The 18,813-nt window shown below is 52.2% G+C and overlaps 1 protein-coding gene across 3 annotated transcripts in view; it reads right to left on the bottom strand.

The window, feature by feature from the left end:
* Positions 1–18,813, bottom strand: part of KAZN (kazrin, periplakin interacting protein) — a 527,299-nt gene that overhangs the window by 168,220 nt on the left and 340,266 nt on the right. Inside the window, exon 1 of one of the 3 annotated variants that reach the window (XM_018060598.1) lies at positions 11,199–11,434. The exons of 1 other annotated variant lie outside the window; for it this stretch is intronic. In XM_018060598.1, coding sequence (XP_017916087.1) covers positions 11,199–11,406 — 208 coding nt within the window. In that variant the 5' untranslated portion in view covers positions 11,407–11,434. Of the gene's footprint in view, positions 1–11,198; positions 11,643–18,813 lie in introns of those variants that run through there. One more of the 3 variants, XM_018060599.1, reaches the window with a different exon arrangement.

The following is an 18,813-nucleotide window of genomic DNA, read 5'->3' on the forward strand; positions in this document are numbered from 1 at the left end:
TGGGGCTGCAGGTGTTCTCCATACGCTACCCTCCCTGCCACAGGAGGTTCCTGTGCAAAGGTGCACCAATACAGCTACCAGATTCAAAGTTGCCTAAGGCCCTTCCTCGGCTTCCCTGGTGGCTCCGTGGTAAAGAATCTGCCTGCCAATTCAGGAGACGATCCTTGGGTTGGGAAGATCCCCTGGAGAAGGAGATGGCAATCTACTCCAAGATTCTTGCCTGGGAAATCCCATAGACAGAGGAGCCTGGCATGCTGCAGTCCATGGGGTCACAAAGAGTTGGACACAACTTAGTGACTGAAGAACAATAATACCAAGGTCCTTCCACCTGAGAAATCTACATGTGTTTTCTCCCTCTCAGAGCACTTCCTAAAGCTCGACTCTGTGCTCCAGGTGAACGAAGGGAGGCAGATATGTAGCTGCCTTGTGGCCCTGCCCACTTGGGGGTAAGTGCAGGAGGAAGGCCCTGAGAAGCACCCCGGTAGGACCCTGTGGCAAGGCAATGACTGTGCACATAGGGGCTGGAATGAGCAAGACAGACTTTACAGCAGGGTCGGGGCCCAGGACAGGGTGGAATTTGGATTTTGTACGGGGTGGAGACATAGGAAGGAGAAGGTGAGGGGTAGGAATGAGTCAGCTGGTTCCTGGCACAACGAGGGGACCCCAAGCCCCTCAACAGCAGCCAGGAGAGGAGCTGACATGGTTCACGGCTCTAGCACCACACCGCTGCGGAGCAGGAACTCAACATCTGCCAGGCGGACGAACCTGGAGCTTTGTCGGATGCAGGGAGAGGCTGGGGAAGGGCATCCTTCTGGTCCCAGCTAAGGGATCTAGATAGAAAACCCTAGGCGAAATGAGGACAGGGCTGGTTTGGCTCAGCTTGTTAGTACCAGGTACCCACTCAGGGCCTGATGAGTATTTATCCAGTGAGTGATCCAGTACACAAATGGGTAACCGTGATTTAATAAAGACGTGCTCAGCTGGAATCTGAGCAGTGGGTCAGCCAGACCATCAGTCAATGCCCAGAGACCTGAATGAGCTGGAAGTGAGAGCAGAGCCAGAAGCTCAGTGCCGTCAGTGGAGGTGGGTAGGGGGTCAGGAGTCAGGCAGATGAAGCCTTCACTGCTGGGAGGGTAGGGTTGGGAGGAGGATCTCTTTCTACACGGCAAAAGCAGCTGGGTATGGCAGCCAAAGCTGAGTGTCTGGAAGCCACTGGGGTACAGACAGGCAGACCAACTGTTCTGGTTTGCCTAGGGCTGAGGGGTTTCCCAGAATGTAGGACTTCCAGTGGGCTTCCCAGGTGGCTCCGTGGTAATGAAAGAAAAGGCAATCCACTGCAGTGCTCTTGCTTGGGAAATCCCACGGACAAAGGAACCTGGCAGGCTGCAGTCCATGGGGTTTCAGAAGAATCAGACACAACTTAGCAACTAAACAACAATAACAGAACTTTCAGTGCTGAAACCAGCAATGTTCCAAGTTAACCAGGAGGAGTTGGTTCCCCGAGGCACAGGGCTGCCCTCACCAGCATTGATGTGGTACGAACCATGTTTGCAAGGTGCCTCTGAGCGTGCAAAACTCTCCCAGATTCACAGGCTCGGGTAAATGCAATCACAAATCTGTGAGCTAAGCCAAGCTGGCACTACGGATCTCATTTCATGGAACCAGGAAACTGGGATTCGGAGGTGAATGATCTGCATAAGGAAGGTTCCACAGTGGATCAGGAGCATGGCCATGTCTGAGCTGGCCTCCAGCTTCCCTGCTTTCTGTAAACACTGGGAAGACATGAAACAGACAAGTGCTGTCTGTTGAGCACAGCTGTGAGCTGTGCCAACTTCCTTCAGGCTGATGGATGCCAAGGGAAGCAGCAGGGGCCTGCCCCACGAAGCAGGCTTAGGGGCCCCAGGGAAATTGGCCCATCTGGCCCTCTGCTCTTCTGAGATTCTGGCATCGGGTGGACAGCTGGCCACCACCTGGGATTCTGGGAGAGACGATGGGGGTGGCGGTCTGCTGGCCACCACTCTGCTTGCCTCCCCTGTCACTTCCCCATGAGGGCCACCCCTCGTATAAGGCCAGGATCCCCGAAGACCCTTGTAAAAGGCAGATGGATCATCTCGCCACACACCCAGCAGTCCCTGGGTGTAGAAAGGTCTTGGCAGCTCTTGGAAGCTGGAAAGAGGACAGGCCAGGGTACAGAGGGAAGGGGGAACAGGAAACAGGATGGGGAGAGGAAGGAGAAGACAGAAGACATTTGGGGGAAATTTTTAAGTTGAAGGAGCTTCCTAGAGCAGTCTTGCTGAGTGATTGGTTTCAAGCTATAGCTGCATTAGCACTGCCTTGAGGGGTCTGTTAAAACCCAGACTGCGGGGCTCACTCTAGGTTTCTGATTCCGCAGGTCTAGGGCAGGCTGAGGGTTTGCAGTTCCCAAGTTGTTAGATGAGGCTGATTTACTGGTCTTGGCACCCTATCTTGAAAGCCACTGGCCTGGTGCAGGTAGTGGGGTTGGGGTGGGGGGACAAAGGCAGAAAGGCACTGATGGACTGCTGGAGGCTGAGAAACCCCCTGACAGTAAAGATGTAACATGCTGGAGCCTTTGGTTTACAAATTTCAGAAAAGATCAAAATCACCTCAGGGGTGGAGGTGATGAGTTTAAAGAGCAGATTTCTGGGGCCACCCTAGATAGCTATCTGACTGTCCAGGTTTGGCAGAGGATCCAGGAACTTAAAAACCTAAACAGCTCTGAGTAGTTTTGAGGCAGGTGATCCGGAGACCACATGGAGAAGCGGGACAGCCTTAGAGGGGCACAGTGGGAAAACACACCTTGGGCTTCAAGAGCTGTGATGGGCCATAGCCCCGTCTGCGGTATCAAGCCCTGACTCAGGACCAGCTGCACCAGTCAATACCGTAGCCACTGGCCACATGCGGCCTTTAAAACAGATTGAAATTCAGCTGTGTGGTCGTACTAGCTACATTTTAAATCTAGCGGCTACCACACAGGACAGTGGACCATTTTCAGCTTGGCAGAGAATTCCATAAGATGGTTCTGGCCCAAAGAGATCACAGTGTCTGCCTCTATTTCCCTTTCTGTAAAAGGGGGTTGTTTGCTGTTCTCTTCTGGGGTACAAAAGAGGGGAAACAGTCTACCCAGGGCAGCCATTGCTAGCCCACATCTAAAGACCCCTGTACCTGCTGCTGGGAGGAGGCAGTCCAGCTTGGTGGGGGTGGGTCTCCCAGCTAGAGGGAGACCACAGACAGAGTGGGGACCTCCCACTCTGCCACCCAGGCCTCTTGGCCCCCCACCCTGAAGAAGCCGACAAAGTCCACAGGGTATAAGGTGATAGAAACAGTCCCCATGGCTCCCATCTGTACTGTGGACACGGCAAGAGATGCCAAGAGGAAGCACAGAACAGGTCGCTCAGCTGAACACGTCTGTCATCGGCGCAGCGTTCAGACTAACAACAAATGGGACCCACGGCAGGGGAGGGGGCGGCCCGGGATGGTGGGTTTGGTACCAAGTCTGAAGAGTCTGGATGAACCGTCAAGAATGTGGTCTCCTCTGACTCTCAGCACCCAGCCCAGGACCTGGCCTCTCGGAGGAGCTCAAGGAAAGAGGAATATTGGTGGAGTGAAAGGCTGAATCAGTGCTAGCGGCAGCCTAGGACACGGAGCAGGACATCCGAGCAAAAAGGCCTAACTGGCGGCTTTCTCAGCATAGCAGTCTTGCGAGAGCGCAAGACAGAAATCCATGTGCCTCTTTTTAAGAGATTCTGGGCAAAGGTGGGGGTGGGGGGGGGCGGCGAGAGGGAGAGGGAGGAGCAGGAAGAGGTGGAGGCGGGGAAACAGATTAGAAAAGAAAGAAGTGGGATTGGAATAGGATAGGATACCTGATGTCCACTCTGGTTCACCTGTGGGAGGGGAAAAGGATGATGCCAAGGGTGACGGCAGGGAGCAGGGGGTAAGCCAGAGTGTGTGGCTCCCTCATTCCTTGCTCAAAAGTTAACCAAATCCCAGAGAAGTGGGCTTCCCTGGTGGCTCAGCTGGTAAAGGATCCACCTGCAATGCAGGAGACCTGGGTTCTATCCCTGGTTTGGGAAGATCAGCTGGAGAAGGGAACGGCTACTCACTCCAGTATTCTGGCCTGGAGAATTCCATGGACTGTATAGCCCACGGGGTTGCAAAGAATTGGACATGACTGAGCGACTTTCACTTCACAGAGAAGTGAATGGCAGAGGTTCTCCAAGTCTGATCCACGGAAACCCCACATCAAATTCACCCAGGGCACTTGATACAAAATACAAGATTCCCAGGCCCTTCCACAGACCTACAGAGTCAGAATCTTGAGGTGAAGCCTGAGAAGGTGCATACTAGCAATCACCCTAGACTGCTGTGATCCCCAAAATCTGAGGCTCCCTTCAAAAGATCAGAGGGAGCTAGGAAAGAGGGTGAAGGGGGAGAACACCCAGCTTTGCCAAGACATCCAAGTACCTTTGTAAGTTTTCACGTCTCACCCTGGAAACTACCCCACATGACACCTTGGAGCACCGTCCCTTCCTCGCTCCGGGCCTCAGTTCCGGAGCTTCGGAGAGGGAGTAAATTGACCCCATCCTGGCCCAGGTTTCCCTCTCAGGGCTCTGCATCCCAGCTTTCCAAATGGCCAGGGTCAAACCTCCTGTCACAGGCCAGCTGGCCTCTTTGGATTCTTGCCGGGCTAGAGGCGTGGGCTGTCTTCTGGGACCCCAGGGACCCTCCTTCCAAAGGTACCCAGCTTACTGGATGCTGTTATGCCCAAGATGAGAAAAAAAAGAGCATCACAGCCTCCTCCTGGTGCCCCAGTAGCTCTCAAGGCGTCGTCAGCTGATGAGCGAAACTGCAGGGAAGAAGAACAGGAACACAGGTAACACAGTGCCTGGCTCCTGGGCGGCCCTCAACACAAGTAAGGATTCTTCCCTGCCTGGGCACACAGGACTTCAAAGTTAGAAGTACCCTGGCAAGGCTGAGGGAATAAACCATACAGGAACCAGCAGCTGTTGTTTTTACTTCTCTCCAGGCCCCCGGGGAGAGCTTTCTGAAGCTTCTGTACAATTAAAAGGTACTGAACACAATGCCTGTGATAAAGTTACAGCCCAAACTAGCTGGGAGCCTGAGCCAGTCTCCAAATCTAGGCGGTAACAAAAGACAGGGCAGTCAGCACCTGCAGACTGGCCACTGGGCGGAGAGTGTTCACCGAAGCAGTCCGCGAAGCCCAGCTTGATGCACTCGGAGGGTCGCCACACCGAACCCACCAGCTCCCCTTCTCCCAGGCATAACCTCATCCAGTTTAGGGCCAGGACACTAGGTAGGTGGGACGCACATACCTGTCGCACCTTTGTGGCTGTTAATTTCTTCTAAATTTGGGGCTCTGGCAGCACCGGCTAGGCTAATGCCATGTGGTGAGGGCTCCAAGGAACTGCCACAACCAGCATCTTCTAACCGGCTTCTCTTGAAGGCATCCAGACAGCAGACAAGAGAAAGTCTGAAGTCCCCACCTTCATGGTAGCTGTCCCAAGAGGGACAGAGGGCCTGGTCCTTGAGAATAGGAAGCAATCCTGACTTTTCCCCTCCTGGACAGGCACTCATCTGATGCGCTCCACATGAAACACATTTACGGAGAGTCAATTCTTAAAAAAGAACTATATACACAGGCACACACACATGCACGCGCACACCTTGTAACCACAGCTTGCCATCCTCTCTGGAGTGTTTATAGCCCTTAGTGACTCACAGCAAACACAGGATCCCCACGGCAATTGCTTTGGACAGCTTTAATGACACGCTTGGTATGCTTATCTGCTGAGGCTAAAATCTGTGCGCACGCCAATGTGCCTAATTTTCCACTCTGGCCTACGGGCTGTGTTCTGGGGGAGAGGCGCTAACACTGAGGGGGTGTCTGCTACCATCCATGAGCCACGCGTGCTCTGTGGCTCTTGAGATGATGGGAAGGGAAAGAAAATCCTCTTTGCCCACAATGGCTGGAGGGTCCTAGCAAATCACCCAGTTGACTCAGCTGGAATATTAACACAAAACACAGAGGCCATTCTGGAAATTTCCCGATGACTCAGAAGGCCAAATAAGCAGCTCGTACTCTGTCAAAAACACCTGTCCCATCAAATCCCAATATTTCAGACTGCAAAAGTTTAATGCATTTTTGAGACTTCTCTGGCGGTCCAGTGGTTAAGACTCTGCACTTCCCCTGCAAAGGGCATCAGTCTGATCCCTGATCGGAGGATGAGAAGGTTACGTAGCATCCTCCACTCAACAGACATGAATTTGAGCAGACTCCAGGAGATAGTGACGGTCAAGGAAGTTGGGTGTGCTGCAGCCCATGGGGCCTCAAAGAGACACAACTTAGTGACTGAACGACAGCAACAACAACGGGGAGCTTAAGATCCTGTATGTTGCATGATGTGGTCAAAAAGTTTTTTTTTTAATTTCACACACACACATTTAATTCCTTTGTACTCTGGATAAATGGGAATCCCCCCATCCCTTATGGCATAGGTAGCAGCAGGCCCCATGGGTATGAAGGATGCTAACCATTCAGATTCCTGTCCAACAACTCTGAGGTGGCTAACAGGATCCCATTTTAGAGATGGGTAAACTGAGGCTCAGAGGAGCCTGGCGGGCTGCAGTCCATTGGGTCACAGAGAGTCAGACACGACCGAGTAACACACACACACAAATTGAGTTCAGGACATTAACTAACTTGCTTGGAGACAAACAGCCAGGAAGCAGTAGAGCTGGTGAATTCAACTAGCAGGTTGCATTTGATTCCAAACCTGGTGCCCTGTACCCACGGCCCTGGCAGAAGGATCTTTCAGTTCCTCTCCCTGAACAGTCACATAGGGTGGAGGGGGCTGGGCCACAGCAAACTGCCTGAGGGAAACCAATGGAAAAATACATTCAAACAGCAGTGACTTTCATTCCTGAGTGTCCAGAAGAGCCATAAGCCCCCAGTCGTCTCTCTCCCACCCCATTACAGAGGAAGCTCACTCTAAACCTTCTCGGTCCTAGTGGCTGACTTTCAAAGACCATCCCCAATTCCAGTGTGGAGACTGAATCTCCCCCTCACCCAGCAGAAATTCTTTACAGAAGGGATCACACAAAGCTGACCTAGTGAGGAAATTGCTAAAGGAACAAAGATAAGCAAATGTTTGAGTTGCTTAAACTGAGGAATGTCAAGGAGAGGACAAACTTTTTTTTAGAGATAAAAATTTAAAGGAAAAATGGACCTGACACTTACCATGGGTCTACTTTCTTGAGATCACAGTGAGGTGCTCTGAGGTTTACAACGTGGGGCCAAGTCCTGGCTGTGACGCCTACTAGCTGTGAGATCTCAGCCGAATTTTCTGAGCACCAGTTTCCCCATCTGTGGACAGAATTAGCAACTGCATCTACCCCCTGGGTTGCTGGAGGACTAACGAAGACAAAATCTGGCATTTGGTGAGCACCAAGCCTGGCCCCTGGACATCCGAGGTGGTGCTAGTGGTAAAGGACCTGCCTGCCAATGCAGGAGACATAAGAAATGTGGGTTTGATCCCTGAGTTGGGAAGATCACCTGGAGTAGAAAATGGCAACTCACTCCAATATTCTTGCCTGGAGAATCCCATGGACAGAGGAGCCTGGTGGGCTACAGTCCATAGGGTCGCAAACAGTCAGACATGACTGAAGTGACTTACCATGCAAGACTGGCTCCTGGGAAGGCAAGGGATGGGAGCCAGTATACAGGTACACAGGGCCTGGCCCCCTCCTCCGGGGGGCTTTAGGTGAGGGGGAGGGGCAAGAGAAGATCAGAACTTGAATGACTAATAAAGGAGGAAGCCTGGGAGGCTTCAGATTTGGACAGATAAAGTGCCCAGTCTACAAAAGTACTAATTTACCAACAACTTGAAAAAAAATGACTTGATTGGGAATTCCCTGGCAGTCCAGTGATCACGACTTGGTGCTCTCACTGCCAAAGCCTGGGTTTGATCTCTTGTTGGGGAACTAAGATCCCATAAGCTGCGTGGCCAAAAATTAAAAAAGAAATAAAAAGACTTGATTTCCTTTGTCGACCAGCAATATCCTCTCGTCTTAGGAACTCAGCACCCACGCAGCTCCCCTCATTCTTTTCTAACCACTTATACTAAAAACCACCCGCTCCCACTGTGCTAACCCCTCACCTGTTTTTCTCTCCTGCCTAGCCTTTCCCATCCCTTGACACATCCTGTGGGTCTTTGCCTACTGGAAATCTCCTCCCACAGAATACAAGCTCCATGGAAACAAGGGCCGCAGTCTTCTCGCTGCTGCTACAGCCCTGGCAGCTACAACAGAGCCTGGAGGGAGGAGATGCTCAAGAGATGTGACCGAATGGAGGGACCATCACAAGGGAATCATTCAAGTTCTCATCTCAGAAGGCTCTGGGACCACCTGAACACTCTGTGGGGACCCTGAAAGAAGCCTCCCTCTGGTGGAGTCACTACACCCCACACCAACAGGGAAACCGAGTTACAGAGTACCTCAAGGTCAGACAGATTTGGGGCCACATCAGGTGCAGACCAAGCACCGTGTCTCATATCTGCATCACCTGCTCTTGTCCGCTGTATACATGCAAATGGTAACCTCTCCTGGAAGTGGCCCCGCCCTGGAGGCCAAGGGTCAGCAGAAGTCACCAGCACAGAGTCTGTCACCCTGACAATCCCAGGATATCACCTATGAACAATATCAAGGTGCCAGGCCTCCATCCCACCAAGCGAGCATCCCTTCTCCCTTTCTCCTTCCCCAAACCCTTAAAAGTGCCAATTTTCAGACACTGTCACCCAGAAGGGCACTCTTGCAGTTTCTTAAACTGAGCTTTGCATTGGGCTGGGGAGTAACGTTCTAAGAGCCTGAAGTGAGTCACCTCACAGCCTGGCTAACGTGTCTATTTCAGTAGTAATTTTGACTTGCAGTTCTAAGCCTGAAGACTTTCCATTGACCTCCCAGAGGAAAATCCCTCATGAGAGCAAATGGTGTGAGCACCCGTGTCCGTGATAGGCTGTTTGAGAACCCGTGTCCATGCAACTACCATGGACCTTCTCAGAAACTGCATTTGGTCTTTAAGATCCAGAGACCAGATGAGGGTGAAGGGTGGTGGGGTAGAGAGAACTCAGAACTTTCTGGTTTAGCTGCTGGCTTGATCCTGTTTCATACCAGTGATGCCAAGTGTAGATCAGGAAAGGAGATGCCAACTGCTCTCTGCCCTAAAGGGACACCAAGAGGGCCACTGGAGTAACAGCCACCCCCAGATCTCAGGGACAGGCTTTTCTCAGCTACATCATAGTCATTAGGATGCTGTTATCATGATACACAAGTGGAGTCTATACAGACAAAAAGTAAACAGATTTATCTCCAACCAGCCCTCTTCTACATGTGTACATAATAACAGCCTCCATTGGCTCAACAGTCACCTTGGGATCACGGAAGTATTTTACAGACAAAACAGATGTCATTTCAACATAGTTCAGGAGCGGGGAGATGGAACAGATTAACAGTTCATCCTAAAGAAAAACTGAGTCAGCAGGGGCATCAAAAGGTACCCCACAAGTAAAGCTGATGACTTACATTCATCAGCATCAAATATGAACTAGGCAAGGTGCTTTGCAGACATGAGCTTCTGAATGATCAAAATGTATCTGACATTATTAATATCTCCACTTTACAGATGGGTAAACAGTCTCAGAAAGATCAAACGCCTTGCCCAAGCCCTCCCATTGCTTATTCTCTGCATCTATGTTGTTTCACAGCAAGCTGTCTTGGGTTCTAACTGCTCTTTGCAACAGGGGAGGAGGTGGGATTGGGTCCAGCAAGCCCAGCTCCTAAACCAAAGGCCCAGGGACTCAAGCTCCTTCCAGTCCTCAGTGTCCCACTTCCAGACCCTTGGTGATCCAAGACACCAGTGCAGCTCAGCTAATCAGAGTCAGTTGATTGGTGGTCCCAGCTCCTGTGGCTAGAACTCTGACCTCTGGAATCCCATCTCCTGGGGAAACCAATATGGGCAGCCTGGAATTAGGAGGTCTTGCAGTTGGCTGTTTTTAGGAAAGAATTATTAGGTGAATAAGCCTGGTGTTCCCAGCTGGTAAGCTTGTTGCCTGGGAGAGGCATTCTGGTGCCAAACCAGACGGAATTTGAAATTCCAGTACCAGGGCTTCAGGGATTCGGGACTTGGGCAAGTCCCTTAAACTCCAGCCTTTTCTGACCTCATCTTCCTGGAGATAACATAGCCTCACTGCCAGGGTCGTAATAAGATGTTAAGACACAGCAAGTAAATTACTGGAACACATGGGTGTTCAAGAAATAATGAATAATCATGTGATCCACCTATTCCCCACCCCCCACCCCATTTTTCCTAGAAAAAGTATTCGAACTTCAAACTGTTGATGACAGTCTTCTCGGAAGCCCTTCCTCTTCCAGCTTCCAACCCTAGAGTCTGGAGGATCCAGGGGTTCCTGTGCCCCACCTTCCATGACCTAACTTGAGCTGGGGAGGGACCAGCTGAGGCCGGAACAGAATGGAACCGGAGCATCCACTCGGAACATTCAACGCTCAAACGCTGTTCTCCGCTTGGGGCGGATTAGCCAACGATACACAATTAGACCATTGCATTTGTGTCTCCTCCGCGGCAATTTCTCTTTCTGTCTTAGCCGTTCAAGCGTACGAGAAATCTCTTCGCTCCTAGCAAAAGCGAGTCATCACTTTCGTCTGAGAGGGGCGACGGGGAAGGCAGCGCTCCCCTCGGCACTTGATGGGGTTGCCAGGTGGATTACAGGTGCGGTCACAGGGGGCCTCCCCAACACAGCGCGAGGCTGGCCCCATTCCCACGCTTCCCAGAACAGGCACGGGATCCGACCCAGACCCGGGTCTCCCGGCGCCGCGGGATCGCACGGCTCCCGTGGCCTTGACCTCCCTCGGCAGCTCCCTACGGGGCTCTGCCGGAAAGCCGCCGAGCGCCGAAACCCCCAGGCTGAGGACTAACTCCGCGTCCCGCGCGTCTCTTCCCGCACCCCGGCCGGCGCTCGGGGCTCCGGGTCCGGCGAGAACTTTGCCACCAGCGGCTGCCGGATCCCGGTCGGGAGCGCCCCCGCGCGCCCGGCCCGGCGCTCCCGGGCCTGCGGCCGCGCCGCCCTCTCCTCTCGGCGCGCACCTACCCGGCTGGCTGCAGTCGCCATCCGCTCGAGCTGAGGGTGCCCCGGCGCGGGGCCGATCGCTCGATCCCGCCGCGTCCGCACTCGGCTCGCAGACTGCGGGCCCCGGAGGGCGAGCCGGCCCGGCCCCTGCCCCGCAGGAAGGCGCCGGCTCGCCCTGCGCCGCGAGCTGGCGGACGCGCTCCCAGGTGCCAGAGTCGGCGGCCCGCATGCCGCGTGCCCGGGGGGCGCTGCCCGCGGCGGCGCGGGGGGCTCCGACGGCGGGCGCCGGGCTCACAGCCCGCGGGGTCGTCGCCGCATCGGGGCGCAGCCGAGCGCCGCCCCGGCCGCCCGCCCGGCCGCCCGCGCGCGCCGGACGAGGGCTCTCAGTCCAGCCCGACGCCCGGCTGTCCGCTGCCGCCGCACGCGAGGAATTCGGCCGCCGAGTCTCTCACGTGGGAACGACTCTCACTCCCGCGGCTCCTCCTCCCGCTCCTTCCGGGCTGGCGAGCACCGCCGCTCGCCCCGCCCCGGCCCCGCCCCCGGCCCCTCCGCGGCGCCCAGACTCGCCCCAAGGCCGGGCAGAGCGCCGCGACGCCCCTTTGTGCTCCAGGTCCTGGCCACTTGATACGCTCCCAGCACGGTCATTCCTAGAGAAACTCAGGGTTAGAAAGAAGGGCAGTGTCCCAGCGCTTGGGAGTGACAGGCCTGAATCCAGGTAACCCAGCCTGCATGTGTCTCTCTACTTTTCTGACACCCTTGAGACAGCCTTGCTGGAGAGCTGAAGTCCCAGAAAGTGGCCTGGAGAGGGCGGAAAAAGCAGGCAGGAAAAGGGGTGGGCCCTCTGGGACACTTCCTTCACTCACCTGGACTGTTCGGCCCGTCCTGCCTTAAGTGCACACAGTACTGAGCGCAACGGCTGTGCCAGTGGGGAGGAAAACTGATACGGTCCATACCCGTGAGGAAGCACTGGTGGGGGACCCTATGTCTGCACCTCAATCCTCCGTCTCAGCTTCCCCATCTATAAAATGGGACATCACGACTTCCCACCCATCATCAGTGCTAGGTATGAACTCCCCTCTGGTTGGTGGGGGCGGGGGGGGGGCGTGGTTGGCGCATGTGGCAAGGGAAGTGGTTCCAGGGAAGACCAGGGTCTGGGTCCCTGCTCTGTGGGTTATTAGGCCAGCCAAGCTCTGTAGGAGGTGACACACTGAAGGGGCTGCAAATCCGAGCCCACCCACTCCAGTGGGTGCTCCCGTGGCTAGCAGAGTTCACTGTAAAGTGAACCCAGCAGCTCTGAACCCCCTTTGATCTGGGGATTATGATACACTTTAGAAGGACTAATTACCTCCTTGCAGCCCCAGGAGGCAGGTCCCGTAGACATGGGAAGGTGAGGCTACATGGCTGGGTGAGGAGTCACACTTTCTCTGGTGTCCTCAGCCTCCCCCTCCAGACAGCATGCACCCCAGCTTCTCCAGGCCTGGCTCAGTCACCTATGGATTCCACTGGCCCACTCCTGAGCTCTGGGAACTTCTAGGTCCTGGCATATGGCTCTCTGACCAGCGATGGGAACCAAATTCTCCCTCCCCTCCCCCCCCCACCCCCCCCCCACCGACGGTGCAAGTCTGGCTGCCTCAGATCCTCTGCCCCTGTCTAATAGGATGCCCGGCTGCCCAGTGGAGAGTAGACAGGTACATAAAATCTTAGTGATGCTCCCAGCTGGGGAAGAAAACCATCCATGGGGTTAATTAAATGCCCATACCGCTCTGGGAGAAGGAAACTGACCCCACACCAAGTGACAAGGGAATCCCCCATGTCCTCTGCCTTTGCTGGGAAAAATGGCAGAGCAGAACAAAAGAAAGATCACTCTGAACCCTCATGGGAGGAGAAGCTGGGAGGGTCTTTTATTCTGGAGACATCTGGTCCTGGAGACTGTTTCGGATGATTTCAGGGACATGACTGAGGGAAAGGGACAGCAGGGACTGCTGTGGTCTGCTTTATAGGGCATTTCGGTTGTTCTTTTTACTTAGAAAGTCTTTGCATATTAAACTCATAAGGAGGTTCTTCACTTCTACAAAGAAACACGCTCTTTCCCATATTTCTTGAAGTACATGGAACTCTTGGTCAGTCTCTATTCACTTCCCTCTTCACTTCGTAAGGAGGACACAGCAGTGCAAGCATGGATATGAGCACTTGCCACTTGGATTCAATGTCAGGGAGACCTTAGGGAGTGTTGGGGACTGTGGCAAACAGGAGGGTTAGGGTTAGAGTTAGAGGAGGCAGTAGATGGTTGTCATACAGGAATTTGGCTCCAGCCAAATTCCAGAGGTTCCATTTTTTGTTTGTTTTTTCTGGAGCTACGAGGAATGTGAATTTTGATATGAAATCTAAGTTTGAAATATTGGCAACTTTTAAAAACCTAAGAAGAAAGAGGAGAAAGAACAACGAGGTCAATATGTCTAGAAGTTTGTTTGGCTCACCGGCCACAGGTGCTCATTGGTGCCCTGTGCAGCCTTTCTAGAGTCTGCACATGTTTGCTACTGACGTTTCAATGATCCAAGCTATTTCTCAAGCTCCCAACCCTGGGGAGTTTCTGCTGCTCTCCATTCGCAGCTGGTGTGTGTGTGTGTCCCCCACACTCAGGACTAGGACTTCATATGGCATTTGGGCCCACCTGCCCTCACTTTCTGGGATTTTCTGATGACCCAGGCCTCCCCTAGTCAATCTCAGCCTCTCTGTCTCCCCGTTCACAACTCTACTGGCAGGCAAATCAGTGACAGCAGCGGCAGCCTGCAGCCTTCCAGAAAACCATCCATCTGCCTCGAGTGGGAGGTCTTTCCTCTTTGAGGTATGTTTCTGATTATGAGGATGTCCTGGGCCCAGGAGACATTTCTGCTTAACTGCAACAGGAAATGCGGGAGCCAGGGAATGACAGCCGTTTTCCAGGAATGGCACCTCCAGGGTGGTTTGTATTGAAGACTCCAAGACCGGGCTGGCTTCTGAATGTGGTGCCTTGCAGAAGGGCCCTGCACTGGGGTTTTGCCATCGCTTTGATATTCTTAAATTAGTTTTGAACTAGGGGCCTCACACGTTCATTTTGCATCAGGACCCGCAAATTATGTAGCTGGGCCTTCTCCCAGAAGACCTGCTGGCCTCCCTGGCGGATGCTGAGAATTGATGTTGGAGACAGCTGGGCCTGGGGTTTGGCTCTCTCTGTCCCTCTGGGTACACCGTGTCCAGCCTCTGTAAGGCAGTGGGAAAGGAAGATTTTGGGTGAGGAGAAAGGCTATAGGAATTGTCCCCTCCAGTCCTCCTGACTACTCATAAGGAGCAAAGGCATAGTGAGAATTCAAAGTGGGGGCTGGGGGGTGGGGTGGGGATTGGCAACCCAGCCCAAGGGTTGGGAGGCTGCTCTAGTTACAAGCTCTGAGGCCAGACAGTGTCCCCATGACCCTGACCTCAGGCCAACAGGGCACCACCAAAGAAAACAAAAAGGAGGCTGGGGGTCAGGGACATCAGGGGTCAGTGCAGTTCCCGTTCACAGTGCCTCTTCATTCCCAAGGAAACTTCCTTTAGATCACAGGAGCAAGTGATGTGACAAGATATGTTTGACTTAAGGAACAAAACCCAGAAACCTTATATTAAAAACTTCACTATATTCAATATCTGGTTGAAACTGAATATTTGAATCCACTGGGATTTTTCAGGTTTTTTTTTTTTTTTTCTTGACTATGTTTTTAGTATTTGTAGAAGAGGTTTAACTGATATCTTCCAGCCAAAATTACTCTCTTCAAACACCTGGCACTAAGAGAAGGTAGCAACGGTGGATTCTCAAGCCTGTACCGTTTTGTCTGTAACACCCTCGTGAAGTCCCGGAGTCTGGAGACCTTGGTACCAATCCCTTAGCTTGTGTGTAACTGTGGAAAAGGATTGTTCTGTCTCTGCATCTAAGCGCCTTCATGGGCAAAAGCAAAACGAAGGGCTGGATTAGCAGAGGAGGGCGTTCCCAGCTCTGCCCAATACGGGTGAGTGAGTCTTTTTTAATCCTTCTCATGGTGGCTGTGGGGGTATGTGTGTTTTGTGTGTGTTGCTAGTAGTGAAAGCAAGTGTATTGGTTATCTATTGCTGCGTGACAAATCACCCCAAATTGCAGAGGCTTGAGACAACAAGCATTTATTATCTCCCAGTTTCTGTGGGTCAGGAGACCAGGGTGGCCTAGCTGGGTGCCTCAGGTTCAGGGCTTCTGTGTAGACGGCCGACAAGGTGTCAGCCAGGGCTCCATTCAACTTAGGGCTCTCCTTGGGGAGCAACTACTCCCTAGCAAGATTCAGTTTCTTGTGTTGGACTGAGACCCTCCACACCTCCTTGGCTGTGGGCCCTGAAGCCACCCTCCATTCTTGGCCATAGAGCTGTAGATCTTCTCAAAAAATTGCAGCTTGCTTCCACCTTGGGCTCCAGGAAAGAGCAAGAGAGGGCGTGCACAAGATGGAGACTGCTGTCTCTGTAACCTAATTTTTTTAAAAATATTTTTTATTTTGTGTTGGGGTCTAGCCAATTAACAATGTTGTGATAGTTTGAGATGGACAGCAAAGGGACTCAGCCATATATATCTACGTGTCCATCCTCACCCAAACTCCCCTCCCATCCAGCTGCCACATAGCACTGAGCAGAGTTCCCCCTATGCAATACAGCAGGTCCTGTTGGTTACCCATTTTAAATATAGCAGTGTGTACATGCTGATCACAAACTTCCTAATTGTCTCTTCCTCCTCCATCCTTCCTCCCTGGCAACCATAAGTTCATTCTCTAAGCTTGTGAGTCGGTTTCTGTTTTGTAGATAAGTTTATTTGTCTCCTTGTTTTAGATACTGCGTATAAGGGATGTCATAAGATATTTCTCCTTCTTTCTCTGACACTGTGACCTTATCTTGGAAATGGCATCCATCACCTTTCCCCTGTTCTGTTCATTAGAAGGGAATCACTAGGTCCTGCCCACAGTGGATGGGAGGGGTGACAAGACGGTGTGACCACCAGGGGGCAAGGATCAGGGAAGGCCATCCTGGATGCTGCACACCCCCGGAGGCTGGGGACACACTCTCTGGTGGCACAGGGACTAGGACTCAAATCCTGGCTCTGACACACACTAGTGTATAATCTGGAACACACGATTTCAGCCCAGAAGCCTCGGGCTCCTCATCTGTCAGATGGAGGTGATTGTGGTCATTACGTTGTAGGGTTGTGGTAGGTGGTTTTTGCACATGCAGAGCTCTGAATGGTGCTTCTTGTTGTCATCGCTAAGTTGCATCCAACTCTTTTGCGACCCCATGAACTGTAGCCCGCCAGGCTCCTCTGTCCATGGGATTCTCCAGGCAAGAATACTGGAACGGGGTGTCATTTCCTTTTCCAGGGGATCTTTCTGATCCAGGGATCGAACCCACATCTCCTGCATTGGCAGGCAGATTCTTTACCACTGAGCCACCGGGGAAGCCCTGAACGGTGCTTCAAACAAAGTAAACCCTCAAAAAAGTGAGCTTGAAGACATGGCTGGAGGAGGCCAGGCGACGTGTGTTTTGCTTTTGAGCCAGATAAGCACTCTGCTATCTCCATGGAGATCTGCAGCTTGTGATCTATTTTTCAAAAGTCCTTCCAGCAGGCCCCAGGATGCCTCTGTGGCTGAGGCCACCGTGGGGATGATACTGATCTCCTCTCTTCACTCGGCCATCCCCGTAGGACTCCGGGGCACAGGTGCAGTGGGAAGGATTAGACTGGTATTTTCCCCTCAAACCTTCTTAGACCTCAGCCCTTGGAGGCTAGAGGATTTTACCCCCTGTCCATCTTGCCATCTGTCCTGGGGAGGCCTTCTTGGCTGGAGACTTTTGTGTGCCTGTCATGGGCTCACTGATACCTTTGCTGATCTTTCCTGGGCTCCAAACAACCTGTCGAGGATCCTGATCCTCTCTGGAGGTTTCCAAAGGACCTGCCCTGGAGGCAGATGCTTATCCCAGATCCAGACATTGAAGTGTTTTCACCAAGTACAACCGTGCCCTGCCTATCAGACCATCTTGTATCCCAAATTAGATTCTGAATTGCACCAAAAGGAAAAATTCCTTCCTCATCCGGAAGCCATATCTCTCCCATTTTCTCTAAGGCTCTTCTGAGCAAGTTCATATCAAACAGAGAGGTTTCTACAGACAGTTGAAATGTTGCAGCTTATTCAGGATCATTGGGCTTCCCGGGTGGCTCAAGTGGTAAAGAATCTGTCTGCCAATTCAGAAGATGCAAGAGGCACGGGTTTGATCCCTGAGTCTGGAAGATTCCCTGGAGAAGGAAATGGCAACCCACTCCAGTATTCTTGCCTGGAAAATCTCTCGGAGAGAGGAGCCTGGCGTGCTACAGTCTATGGGGGCCCAAAGAGTTGGACATGACTTAGCAACTGAACACACACAGCATTCAGAATAAATAACAATAACATCAAAATACTATGACTTCTAATAATAATATTGGCAAACATTTACATAGTGCTTACTATATAACCTTCCCAACAATTCTGAGAATTATATATACTATTATTATCATCCTCATTTTACAAATTTTACAAACAGACACAGAAGTTAAGTCATTTACCCAAAGGCACACAGCCAAGAAGTGATGTAGGCAGGACTCAAGCTTAATGTAGTCTGGCTGCAGAGTCTGGGCTAATAACCATCAAGCTACCTTGGTAACAGTGTCATTGACTGAGCACTTACTTCACCTCAGGGACTGTCCTTTCTAGCTCATTCAACCCTGCACCCTATCCCTATGTCCCGGATGAGAAAACTGAAGTTTAGGGAAGACAAAGGGACTTATCCCAGGTGATGTGGCCGGTAAACACGGGGTTGGGATTCTAACCCTCAGAAATGAGGGGTGTTCTCTGGTAGAATACCTTGCACCACAGGGTTATAGAGAATTGTGGGCATAGTGGAATGGTCAAGCCTTCCATGATTAACTCCTGAAGTCAGGAAAACATCACGGAACCCTCAGGAGGCATCTGGGGATGGGGCCTCTGCTGCCCCCAGTGGCCACTGGCAGTACTTCCCCTTCCTCAACTGGGGTCCTCAACTGGGGCTGCTGGTTCCTGGGAACAGGACCACTATGTTCGCCACCACAATTTTCAGGCCCCATGTCTCCATGTCCTATGTGTGAGTCAAGAGACACAGAGGCTATGGGCCAGCGAGTGCCCAAAATAAGAATAATGTTTACTGGGACTTCCCTGCTAGTCCAGTGGATAAGAGTCTGCCTTGCAATGCAGGGGACTGCATGATTGATCCCTGGTCAAGGAACTAAGATCCCACATGCCCCAGAGCAACTAAGTCCATGTGCCGCTAACAGGGAGTCCCTGTGCTGCAACAAAAATCCCACATGATGCAACCAAGATATCTCAAGTGCTGCATCTAAGACCTGATGCAACCAAATTAATTAATTAATTAATTTTAAAATAAAGAATAATGTTTACTGAGCCCTTCCACCTCTGTACCAGGCACTCTGCCATGTACTCATTATTGTTCAGTTGCTAAGTCATGTCTGACTCTGTGACCCCCCAGCATACCAGGCTTCCCTGTCCTTTACTGTCTCCCTGAGTTTGCTCAAACTCACGTCCATTGA

Source organism: Capra hircus, chromosome 16 (assembly GCF_001704415.2).
Source record: "Capra hircus breed San Clemente chromosome 16, ASM170441v1, whole genome shotgun sequence".
In the NCBI taxonomy this organism is placed as follows: domain Eukaryota; kingdom Metazoa; phylum Chordata; class Mammalia; order Artiodactyla; family Bovidae; genus Capra; species Capra hircus.